The 12714-nt window shown below is 38.7% G+C and overlaps 1 protein-coding gene across 1 annotated transcript in view; it reads left to right on the top strand.

Annotated features, from left to right (window-relative positions):
• The window catches only part of MTPN (myotrophin), a 50749-nt gene extending 39385 nt beyond the window's left edge, over positions 1-11364 (top strand). Inside the window, exon 4 of the mRNA XM_009243259.4 lies at positions 8082-11364. Within this exon, the coding sequence (XP_009241534.1) occupies positions 8082-8168 (87 nt within the window). The 3' untranslated portion in view covers positions 8169-11364. The remainder of the gene's footprint in view (positions 1-8081) is intronic.
• The last annotated feature ends 1350 nt before the right edge of the window (positions 11365-12714 follow it).

The raw sequence follows: 12714 nt of genomic DNA, 5'->3' as shown, positions 1-12714 counted from the left end.
CAACTGGGTGACCCTTGAACAATGCAGGGGTTTAGGGTTGCCAATCCCTGCACAGTCAAAAATCCACATAGAATTTTTGACTCCCAAAAAACTAATAGCTTACTGTTGACCGGAAGCATGTAGATGACATAAACAGACAGTCAACACATATTTTTTGTATGAGTTATATACTGCATTGTTACAGTAAAGTAAGCTGGAGAAAAGACTATTAAGAAAATCATTACAAAGACAAAATACATTTACTGTTCATTAAGTGGAAGTAGGTTACCATAAAGACCTTTATCCTCATTTTCTTTGCTTCAAGTAGCTTGAGGAGGAGGAATTGGAGGTTGGTCTTGCTTTCTCAGTGGAGGAAGAGGTGGAAGGAGGGACAGGAGAGGCAGGCACACTCCATGTAACTTTTATTTTAAAAAATCTGCTTATAATTGGACCTGCACTGTTCAAACCCATGTCGTTCAAGGGTCAAGTGTATTTATATAGCATTTACGTTGTATTAGGTATTATAAGTAATCTATAGATAATTTAAAGTATACAAAAGTATATAAAGTGTGTATGTTATATGCAAATCTAAGCCATTTTATATAAGGGATTTGGGTATCCAAGAGGGAGTCAGGAACCAATCCCCCTCACACACACAGGGATGACTATATGTGTAGTTGACTGTGTTTATATTTGGTTTGAGAGAGAGAGGTTGTGTGTGTGTGTGTGTGTGTGTGTGTGTGTGTGTGTGTATCCAGTTAGCACTTGGAGATCTATATATATATATAGAAGTACTAATTTTTTGCCTGATTTTATAAATTTTGTGAATTTTATAAATTTTGCATGGAAACAAAGCTGTTTGTTATTCTGTCAATTTATCAGTATAACTATAATCAGCATCTTCAAAACCTTGACAAAAGCCTTTTGTCAAGATAATGTCAGATAACCTCTGAGGAGTTTGAGAGTTTCATCCTTAAAATGTTACTAATCCAGTTTTCTTGGCCTATTTTTACATGCTAAGAACTGATAATGTACAGGGGAATTAGGCCGTCTGAAGTAAGAAGTAGATAAAGGTGACAAGCAGGTAAAGATATGTTCTTGTTGTTTCATGTGGGTATATCTTATCTTTCCAGCTAGATTGTAAATTATTTATGGGTGGAGATAGCATGACTTGAAGTTTTTTTAAACATTCTCCGTGTTTGACCTCACACTATCAAATAATACTTGATTATCTACAAGTGTGGCATTTGAAGATCAATAAATTACTTGCAATGCCTTAAAAACGTTTACTGCCTAGAATGACAACCAACCTGTCTGTTTGGGTCACTTTAACTTGGCCATAGCAACCTTTTTCTCCTCCAGAAAAATCAGCAGAATCATGCTCTAGGCAAATGAACCTAGTTCTGATTCTAATCAGATGTCAGCAATAAAGGGACTTCTATGTAGAAATTACCTGAAAACAAGTGAATATGTTATATAGTGTGCTAGTAGGCAGGCAGCCTGTTCACAATGGAAATGCTTTGTTGATATATTCACAGCAGTCTGTCTTTAAATCTGCCTGATTTAATACTATAATTATTTTATCAAGTTCCTTATTATATATTTTTAGTTCCTATTTGTATCCGTTTTTTTTGTTTGTTTGTTTGAGACAGAGTCTCACTCTGTCACCCAGGCTGGAGTGCAGTGGCACAATCTAGGCTCACTGCAACCTCCACTTCCTGGGTTCAAGCTATTCTTCTGCCTCAGCCTCCCCAGTAGCTGGGATTACAGGTGCCTGCCACCATGCCTGGCTAATTTTTGCATTTTTAGTACAGACGGGGTTTTGCCATGTTGACCAGGCTGGTCTTGAACTCCTGACCTCAGGTGATCTGCCCACCTTGGCCTCCCAAAGTGTTGACATTACAGGCGTGAGCCGCTGTGCCTGGCCTGTATCAATTAATAAACATTTATTGATTACCTCTTATTGGGCCTGTGCAAGGCTTTGGGATCGCAAAGACTAATGAGCCTTGTTCCTGCCCTCAACATAGTTAGTCTGGTAAAGGGAGACAAATATGTAAAACAATCAGTGCATTGAAGCATTGTGGTTGCTGTGACAAGAGTTATATGCAATGTGTAAAGACCTGAAGGAAGAAGAGGGCAATTGTGGTCTTGGAAGTTAAGGGGATAGTGTGTTATAAATAAGAATGTCATTACAGCTCCAGGTACCACAATTGTAATTTCATAAAGCAGTTGACACTTGAGCTGAAGCTTAGAAACTTAGTGTCTAAGAGTCCAGTAGAGAATGGGAACACCATCCCAAGCAGAAGCAACAACGAGAAAAGTCACAGGGACAAGAAAGAAACCATGATGTATTCGAGTACAGTACATTGTTTGGCATAGCCACACAGTCAGGTAGAAAGGATTTATTTAGCAAGGCCTATGACTAGAGAGGTAGGTAGTGAACAGATTATGCCTTTATGTGTCATGTTATTTATCTTTATTCTGTTTCGTGAGAATGCCATTAAAGGCTTTTAGGTATATGAACAGTATGATCAGACTGGCATTTGAGAAAGAACACCCAAACATGTGGAGTCTGAATTAGAGTTGTATAATAAAAAAGGCCGGGCGCAGTGGCTCACGCCTGTGATCCCAGCATTTTGGGAGGCTAAAGTGGGCGGATCACAAGGTCAGGAGATCGAGGCCAGCCTGGCTAACACAGTGAAACCCCATCTCTACTAAAAATACGAAAAAATTTAGTCAGGCATGGTGATATGCACCTGTAATCCCAGCTACTCCAGAGGCTGAGGCAGGAGAATTGCTTGAACCCAAGAGGCGGAGGTTGCAGTGAGCCGAGGTTGTGCCATTGCACTCCAGCCTGGGTGACAGAGCGAGACTCCATCTCAAAAAAAAAAAAGAAATCATTGCATCAAAATGTTTATACCTGAACTAAAAAAGTGATGGTAGCAATGGAGAACCAAGGACAGATGGGAAATGTTAATAGTATGGTCTGAAGACTAAGTAAACAAGAACTGCATACTGTCTCCACATCTTCTGGAAGATGGTAGTGTTCTTCACCTTGTTGGAGAATATTGAAAAAGGAGCAAGGTTTATAGGAAAAGATTACAGATTCATTTTGGGAGAGGTTGAATTCAAGGTATTTATGGAACTTAAAGTAGGTAAGTCTCAAAGCCAGTCCTCAGAATGAGGACAATAAAGGTTGGACATGGATCAGATGATTAGGAAGAGCATGTTGAGCAAGTTATAAAGAGTGTTAAAGACCTGAATCCTGTATAAAGGACAGCCAGAGAAAGTAAAGGAAGGCAGGGGAGAGTAGGAGGAGTTGGTGTGGGAGGGAGAGGCAGCCTAGACAGGAGAATGTGGAGATAATACTGTCTTGAGAGTTAGGACCATAATGAGTTAGGAATATCACTGTTCAGATACCATATATGTTGACTAGACTTGGCATTTAGAGGACGTTAGTGACTTATTTCAAAGTGTTTTCAGAACAGTATAGGTCAGGTTGCAAATTGTCTGTCATGTCTGATTTTTCCTTGTGCTTTAGAAAGAAAACCCTAGGTTGTAGTTGTCCACATGGCAGCCTAGGTAATCCTTGTGTCTCAGCTTTCCTTGCAGTAATTATGGCTGTGTGTCTAACTTTTAGGCTAATGGGATATGCACAAATGATGTGTGTCACTTCCAAATCATTACAAAATATGAAGCCACTTGCTGTGGACTTTTCTCCTTATCTAGAAGGCTAGAAGCAGATGTAGGACGAGCCAGCTCCAGACATATGGATGAGGAGTGTACCCATGGGAGATCAACAGAATGGAAGGAACTTAGGTCCTTAGATGACCTTAAAGGACAGAGCCACCCTGCCAACCTCTGTGTGCTTGGCACTAAGACTGTTTTATAAGCAAGAAATAAATTAACTTAGTTCAATTCATTGTGTTTTAGGTTCTCTCTGTGGTAGCAATTTACCTTAAGAGTAACAGATTGGTTCATGAATTACTGCTATAAAGAACTACCTGAGACTGGGTAATTTATGAAGAGAAGAGGTTTAATTCACTCACAGTTCCTCAGGCTGTACAAGAGGTTTAATTCACTCACAGTTCCTCAGGCTGTACAAGAGGTTTAATTCACTCACAGTTCCTCAGGCTGTACAAGTTTCCTGAGGCTGGGGAGGCCTCAGGAAACTTACAATCCTGGCAGGAGGCAAAGGGGAAGCAGTCATATCTTCTCATGGTGGCAGGAGAGAATGTGAAGGGGGAGGTGCTACACACTTTTAAGCAACCAGATCTCATGAGAACTCTATCACAAGACAGCACAAGGGGGTGAGGGGTGGTGCCTAAACATTAGCATCCGTGATCCAGTCACCTCCCACCAGGCCCTACCTCCAACACTGGGAATTATAGTTTGACTTGAGATTTGGGTGGGGACACAGAGCCAAGCCATTTTAATTCATAAGTTTGTGGGACTGGGGAAAACTCAGGCTGTTACTGTGTTACCTTCTGATTCAGTCATTTGTGAGGATTGCATAGGGTTGCAATATTGGAACAACAGAGAGAAAATGACTAGTCATATTAGTCTGCTAGGTGCCACCAAGAGCAGTATTTACCTAGAAGTAATTTGAACATCACTTACTTAAGAATTGATAAAAACACAGTTTTTACAGACCAGAATATAAAAGTTAATCTTGACAAAATAGAAAAGCTGGCAAATTAGGAGGTGGAGGGAGTGATGGGAAAGTTGAGAAAGTATCTTATAAAATTACTTCATGAGAATTGATGGAACAAGAAATACAGGTTTCAATAAATATCGTTTACATTTATAAAGAACAAAATATTTTAAGTATAAGAAATTGAGAAGGTCTGGGGAAGAGTGGTAGTGGTGAGTTAAAGGCCTATGTATGTAGCAGGAAGTCGAAAGATAAAATCTAAAGTTATAGCTCAAATATCAGCATGAGTATATTATTTAAAGCTATCAAATAATTAAAAACAATTAAAAAAATGGTTTCTTCAAGGAAGGGATAGGGCCAGATATACTTAAATTCTTCAGTTACTTCAAAACTGGTTCATCTTTTTTTTTTTTTTTTTTTTTTGAGACAGTCTTGCTCAGTTGCCCAGGCTGGAGTGCAGCATCACGATCTCATCTCAGCTCACTGCAACCTCCGCCTCCTGGGTTCAAGTGATTCTCATGCCTTAGCCTCCGGAGTAGCTAGGATTACAGGCGTGTGCCACCACATGAGGCTAATTTTTATGTTTTTAGTAGAGATGGGGTTTTGTCATGTTGGCCAGGCTGGTCTCTAACTCCTGGCCTCAGGTGATCCACCTGCCTAGGCCTCCCAGAGTGTTGGGATTACAGCTGTGAGCCACTGCGCCTGGCCCTAAATTTATTCTTCAGTATTGTATCCCTTTTGATGGTATTACAAATGGAATTTTTAAATTACATGTTTGAATTGTGAACCTTTTATCATTATGAAATGTCCCTCTTTGTCTCTAGTAATTTTTTTTAATCTTAAGGCTTCTTTTGTCTGATATAAATATAGTCACTCTACTTCTAATTACTCAGCTATTTTTAAAGAAATATATATGTATACATATTTAGAACAGAAGAGTAGAAGGAAACACTAAGATGTTAACATTAGTTGTATCTAATGTATAGAATTATGAGTTTTCTGCGATAAGTTTGCATCATAATCAGGAAAAAGGTGACATATACATTTTAAAAATATTTTATCTAAATACTTCTGGTTGCAAATAGCAGAGATAGTCAACAAGCAGAAAAGGAATTTTTGAAAAGATACTGGCCTAGTTGCAGAATCAACAGGAAAAGCTGGGCACCAGGTTGAGAAGACATTGAGCTGTGGCAACTGCAGGGCCCTGGGTAGCAGGAACTTCTCAGCTGTTTCATCAAGGTGGTGCCCCAGAAATGAGTTCTAACTTCTTATGTTCTCTTTTGATCGCTTCAATCAAGATTCAAAATCTAGGAGAGAGTATTCCGCTTTCAAATCTTTGAAATTTGGTGAGGAAAATAAGCATCTCGGTTTTATAGTCCTAGGACTATAGAGGACACTGGGAATGGTTAAGGGGAACAGAAATACAGTTACAATGAATATGATCTAGTATTTGGTAGCACAACAGGGCTACAGTAAATTGTTAACTATTGTTAACAACTTACTGTTTACATTTGTTAACAATTTACTGTGTATTTTAAAATAAGTAAAAGAGCGGAATTAGAATGTTCTAACACAAAGAAATGATAAGGGCCCTGATTTGATCATTATACATTGTATGCCTGTATCAAAACATCACATAACCCACCTATATATATAACTGTTATGTACCCATAATAATTAAGAATTAAAATTTTAAAAAGCAAGAGGGGACAAACGATTCCCCAAGATGAAATTAGGGTGCTGCCATCAAATGGAGGGAAATAAACTCTGGTAGCTAAAAAGCAACAGAAGTTCACTATAATATGTAACTGTTAATGCGGAATTATAGTTGATAATGCTAGTCATAAAAATAGCCATCAAAATGAATAAGAAATAACTTTTTTGAATTGTGTCGGGACTCACAGCACTGAAGTTCTCACGCACTGACGTCTCTCCCACTTGACCCTGAATTCCATGTCTTCCATGAAGCAGCTGAATTCATTTAGAAAATGAGGAAATAGAGACTTTTATAATAATACTGAGGAGGACTTTGTGATAATTTAACACTTCCTAAAATGTCATCTCCTCCCTGGTTTACCTAATCAGCCTGTACTTCCTTGTCAAGACTCAGCTCAGGCATTTTACCTCATCCCAGAAGACTTTCTCCCTTAAAACACCCTCCTGCCACATCCTGTTCCGATTACGGGCCACTCATCCCTGTTACTGTTCTCTTCCCGTGGTGTTGTGTTGGTTGAGTTGTCTGACTCTCATACCAGCCAGACTGGCAGACTCTTGTCTTATTTTTCTTTGATTCTCCAGTCCTTTACACAGTATGCGCACATTAAACATTCAGTAAATATTTGTTGAGTGAATGGGTGGATTTGCCAGAGAAAAGGATAAGGCATCCCATCTAGAGCCTGCATGGATAAAGGCATGAAACACGGCAGGAACTGGTGAGAAATTCTGTAGGATTAGAGCATGGAGCGGTTAACTGGAGAAGAGACTGGTAAAGTTGACCAGCGTTAGCCTCTAAAGGACCATATATGCGAACTTTAAACAATTCTGTAGGTGTCAGGAACAAGCAGAAGAATGTGTGAGATTTGGCAAGGGGAGCGGGTCAGGACTCTAGAGATTGTGTGGTGAATAAATACTGGCTGGAGCTAGAGCTGGTAAACAGAACCCTCAGATGGTAGGATGTTGTCTCTGGGAGTTAAGAATCAGACCTGGTTTGGGAGCAGATTAACCTACCATGCACCTAGGCACTTTTCCAGGTGCTGGAGTACAGTGGTGAATTACTGCTCCCATGGAGCTTTCATCCAGAAAGGGCAGACAGATAAAACAACATACAGGCACAAAAGGGCACATACACACTCTCAAAACCAGAATGCCGTGTTGCAGATAAAATGTTCCGAGGCAGCACTCTCCAGGTTAAGTGTTCAGAGCAGTCTGGTGTCTGCACTGAATATTTCCCTACAATATCGCAGGGAACCTTGTTATAGTCCGCATCTCAGGCATTTACTGCGAAGTTTTTACAAGTAAAATGACAAATACAGTATATGTTCTTGATGTATATAATACTGAATGCCCTCTACAAAAAGTGTTTCAAAGAAGAAAAAAATAATTTGTCACAGGAATACTTTAGCAAAGTGATTTACTTTTTCCCCATTTCATACTGCGCATAGGGATATTATTTTTAAAGCCTAATTAGATAAATATATGATAGTATAAATAAAAGCCAGTGATTGCCTGGGTTAATTTTGTACCTTACAATTCTTATGCCTGAAAAATAATGTGGCATTTTTACAATTAATCCATAACGTTGCCAACTTGTTTGTTTTTCTGCAGTAGAATAGACTCCACTTTAATTCTTGATGTAAACATTAACCTGTGCCATGCGATCTAGTCTTACATTCCCTTCCCCCAGTTGTGGTCTCATTTAATGATAAGGACCCTTTCCTCTCTTTTCCAGGGTGCTGATAAGACTGTGAAAGGCCCAGATGGACTGACCGCCTTTGAAGCCACTGACAACCAGGCAATCAAAGCTCTTCTCCAGTGATGGATGGATGGACTGATAACTCCGGAAGAATGACTCTCCTGTGGCCTCACACTGCTGCCTGTTTGTCTGTCACTCTCTATCTGCCAGCTTCTTCAGCTAAATACTTTAAGAGGGGTGAGGGGAGAGAGAAATTCTTAACAAATCAGACTACCAGAAAAAAAAAAAAAGTTGTTTTGGAGGAGGGGCAAAAAGAACCATGATCAGGCTTTTACTGGGATTCCTGATCAAGTAAGCCTCTTCCCTTTCTAATAAAATATACACCTTATACCCAAGGGAGAGCAAAGACAAAATACACCAGTAACATTTGACCTTTTCAGCTCCCTAGCTAATTTATTAGATTGTGTTGAAGGTCTGATTCTACAAAGGCCAACTCTACATATTTGGTAGCCCTAACTGTCTGAGCAGTAGTGGCTGCTGTGATGTAAACTTAGGGTGCTGAGATAAGCAATTAGCTCTAGCCTTCTGCCTTAAGAATGCACTCTACTGGGGATTTCCTGGCATAGTTAAGAGCGCTGCCTATAAGGTTGGTGACCAAATCTTTCCTCAGTGACTTTAAGCTTTATGTGAAAGCTTAGTTAAGGTGAGGAGGGGCACACTCCTAAATTGCTGGATGACTGAACTTTGGATTTTCTCTCCCCTTTCACATGGATTTCATGTCTCTTTAGATAAAACTGACTAGTTTTATTTATAAAATCTTAAGTTTTGGAAGTCTAAAGGAGAAACCATTCCAGTATGCATATTTTTTTCTCCTCTAGATTCATACATTCATATAGCATTGAAACACTTTCAAACTCCTGCTGGTAGTAAAAGGGGATTTAAAAATAGAATCATAGCCATAAGCCTGTTAGTATCATATAAAGAGAGAACAGTTATCTTAGTACCTATGGATTTTCTTTATTTGCTGTTTGAATGGATTGACCTTGGTTATGTGTTGAGAATTAAGGAACATTCTTTGGAATGCCTCTCTCAGACCCATCTTGGAGGCTGATTACTTATTGCACCAAAGCTATCACTGGGGTGAGATTTACTGTTGGGACAAATTTAGCCCCATCCCTTCAAAAATACACTTGTAACCAGGTTTCCCAGAGTTGTTGATAGGCTTTTGCTGAACATATGCCAACCCACCTGCATAATATATTTTTGTTGCTTCTATAAATCATGCATTGCATAAAGTGTGACAACTTCAAAATGTATTCTCTGTTCTTGGAATACAGTGCCCTAAAATGGTGTTCTTATGACCTGCAGAAAATATTTACACATATTTCCAAATATTTATTTCATGAGCAGTACAGCTAATTAAAATATATAAGCTTAAATTTTATATCTTACATTTAAAATATTAAGATTCCTTTGACTTGCCATCCATATAAGCTTGCTAAAAATATTAAGAGTTTTTTCTTAGCCAAGTCATGCAATAATTGAATGTACCTCAAATTTTTAGAGAGGGGAGGGTGGGTTAGGGACTGATATTCAGATTGTGGATAATAATTGAATTGATTTTTAAAGGCAACATAGCATTCTACAGCAGGGTTAAACTAGTACCAAGAACAGTCACCCTGGTTAATAACAAGTTTAACTGATCAGTTGCTGGTTGGTTGGTTGGCATGTGGGTGTGTGGGTGTGTGGGTGTGTGGGTGTGTAGGTGTGTGTGGGTGTGTGTGTGTATTTTTCCCCATGAGTCCTTTTTTTAATCCTGTGGCTTTTTCACTTACAACTAGCCTAACCCTGTAATTTTCCTACATCCAAGAAAACAATCACAAAGTAGTGGTTTAAATACTTTGTTGTATTTGGCTAATTTTGCTGTCTTAATGCAGCCTATTAAGAGTTGGGTTAAAAATCAGTAATCAGTACTTTATTACATCACTGAACTAAAATATGGAGACATCCTCATTGAAAATGGAGGGCACTCTATCAGTCTATAACTATCAACGTAGTGCAACAGGGTGTTTTGATACCTTTGTTTTCACCTCTTGACATAATGCTATTTAAAGGCTTGAATTTTTCCCTTTATATAATTTTCACCTTTACTTTCAAAGTGTTTTGTTGTAGTTGGCTATTGCAGAGAGTGCATTGTCCTATCATTCCTAAACCTGGTCTGCTTTCTACATTCATGGTATGGAAACCATGTAATTCTTTGTACAGTTTATCCTGATGTTCCTTGTAATGCAGTAGAGGCTATTTCGCCTTCCCTCTTCTTTCTCAACCTTTTTGTAAACCCTATAATTATGAAGCAATTGCTTGAGAAAATAACATATAAACATAGAATAGAATAGACTGACCAAGATGGTTCACGGTTTCTTTTTTTAACTAGGTTATTTATAATGTATTTCTGAACCACTTGGCAGACAAATTCACAACACTTAATGTTCATATTTTGAGTAAAGAAAGCTAAAACCATGTTTGCTTTCTGGTACTACATGCATTAGCGAAAGGTTAAGTAAGTTTCGTTCTCCACTGAAGTAATACTTAACATCTCAGAAAAAATTTTGCATGTTCTGTAGTTTTGTATCAAATCAGTCATTTCATATGCACTATATCAAGTACAAACAGGTAGTTTACCTGTTTATAGTAGTGTACTAACAAAGTCTCCCTTGCAGCTTCAGACTGGTATCTATAGGCTTATCGTTCAAATACAGCACTTGAATATCCCAAGTAGTTCTTCTACGCATAGCTCACCTTTCTAAACCCAGTTAAGCATGGAAGAGAGGTAGTAGGTAGGTGCAGTGTGTGGAAGCTGCAAACAAGTAGGCCTTTTATTCATTGATTTCTTTTCCCAAGTACTGGATTTTAAATCTATATGTATCTATTTGATTTTTTTCTAATATTTCAATTGAGCTGCTGTTTTCTTCCATGCAATATTGTATACTCAATTGTGTATAGAAGAAGCTGGTGAGAGTGCCCTCCTACATAAATAAGCAATTGCAGTGTTTTTGCATGCAAAATATAAAAAATTTAAATTGTCCTGATTCTATTTTGTAAATGGAGAAACAATCATATCTTTCTAAGCAGTAATGGAGGAAGACTAGTGCATTGTGCATTTTGATATATTTGAGTTCATTTTTTCCACAATGTCATACTTTTGACGCAATTGGGTTTCTCATAGTATCCTAGTTCATGTACATCCGAATGCTAAATAATACTGTGTTTTAAGTTTTGTGTTGCAAGAACAAATGGAATAAACTTGAATTGTGCTACAGCTAATGTGTCAGCAGCATTTTTCTCGGTTATTATCACTTTCCTTTTGTAGTCATCTCTACAACTATACCAGAAGCTTGATTGACTCAAACATTTAGTTAATCTTATCCCACTTCTAGAAAAAAATGAGTGGAGGGAAAATGAAACATAAAGATTTAATTGAAATAAACCTTACCAGTCTTTGAAAGGATTTGCTTTTGTGTCAGTCTCCTGACATTGTTTTGTTTTTCTATAACTTCAGTAACGCTCCTGGTTGGCGGGGAGCAAGGTGTAGCCAGCACATCCCAGATCGTCAGGATCTTCAGGGGGGTTGAAGAAAATGGAGTCGTGGTTAAACCTCTGATCCTTTCATTGCTCATCTAAGTTGCTCCACATTTCTTGGAGATCTGCATTTCCCAAACTCAACTACGAGCACTTTATTAGAGTGTAATTTTCGGGATGAGTGATCACTTTGAACCTTAAAACTGAACAAAATTAAATACAAAATCAGTTTCATTGTGTTGTAATCTTGTCAACACCAGAAGACTATTCTGCAGTTTACTTTTAGTGATAGAAAAAATATATATATGTGCAGATACTAAGTTACAGCAAAAGCTGTATTTTAGAACTTTCACGTTGTTGACTGAAGTATAAATGGGGACCATGTGCGGCTTTAGGTGGAAGTGTTTACAGAAAATTTTTTAAGTTCTCATTTTAAGAATTGGAATCTAGGACCGGCGCAGTGGCTCACGCCTGTAATCCCAGCACTTTGGGAGGCTGAGGCAAGGAAGATCACTTGAGCCCAGGAGTTCGAGACCAACCTGGGCAACAGAGGGAGACTGAGTCTCTACAAAAAATTAAAAAACAATTAGCTGGGTATGGTGGCAAGTGCCTGTAGACCCAGCTATTTGGGAGGCTGAGGTGGGAGGATTGCTTGAGACCGAGAGGTTTGAGGCTACAGTGAGTGAGCTGTGTTTGTGCCACTGCACTCCATTCTAGGCGACAAAGCGAGACCCAGTCTCAAAAAAAGAACTGGGGTCTGTAAAGAAAGTTTAAATCTGGTTAAATACATTTTAAAGGGAATAGAGTCCCCTTATACAATGATTGAAGAACAACAGACCAGCATATGTGGATGGAAGGCACACATCTGGTGGAAAGAAAGAGCTTAGAGGGAAATTAGTTTGCCATTAGAGAATAGCTGTCATAGAACTTTCATGCAGCACAGTATGCCAGACCACCATAAGATTTTTTTTTTCTCTTTCTGTAGCATCAGTGATTCTCAAAATGTGGTCTCCACACCAACAGCATCGCCATAACCCAGAAGCTTGATAAAAATGCAAGCTTTTGGACCCTAGCCAAGACCTACTGAATC

The sequence above is a fragment of the Pongo abelii genome, chromosome 6, assembly GCF_028885655.2.
Source record: "Pongo abelii isolate AG06213 chromosome 6, NHGRI_mPonAbe1-v2.0_pri, whole genome shotgun sequence".
NCBI lineage: Eukaryota > Metazoa > Chordata > Mammalia > Primates > Hominidae > Pongo > Pongo abelii.
The sequence above is the reverse complement of the archived record's forward strand: the minus strand, read 5'-3'. Positions and strand labels throughout refer to the sequence as shown.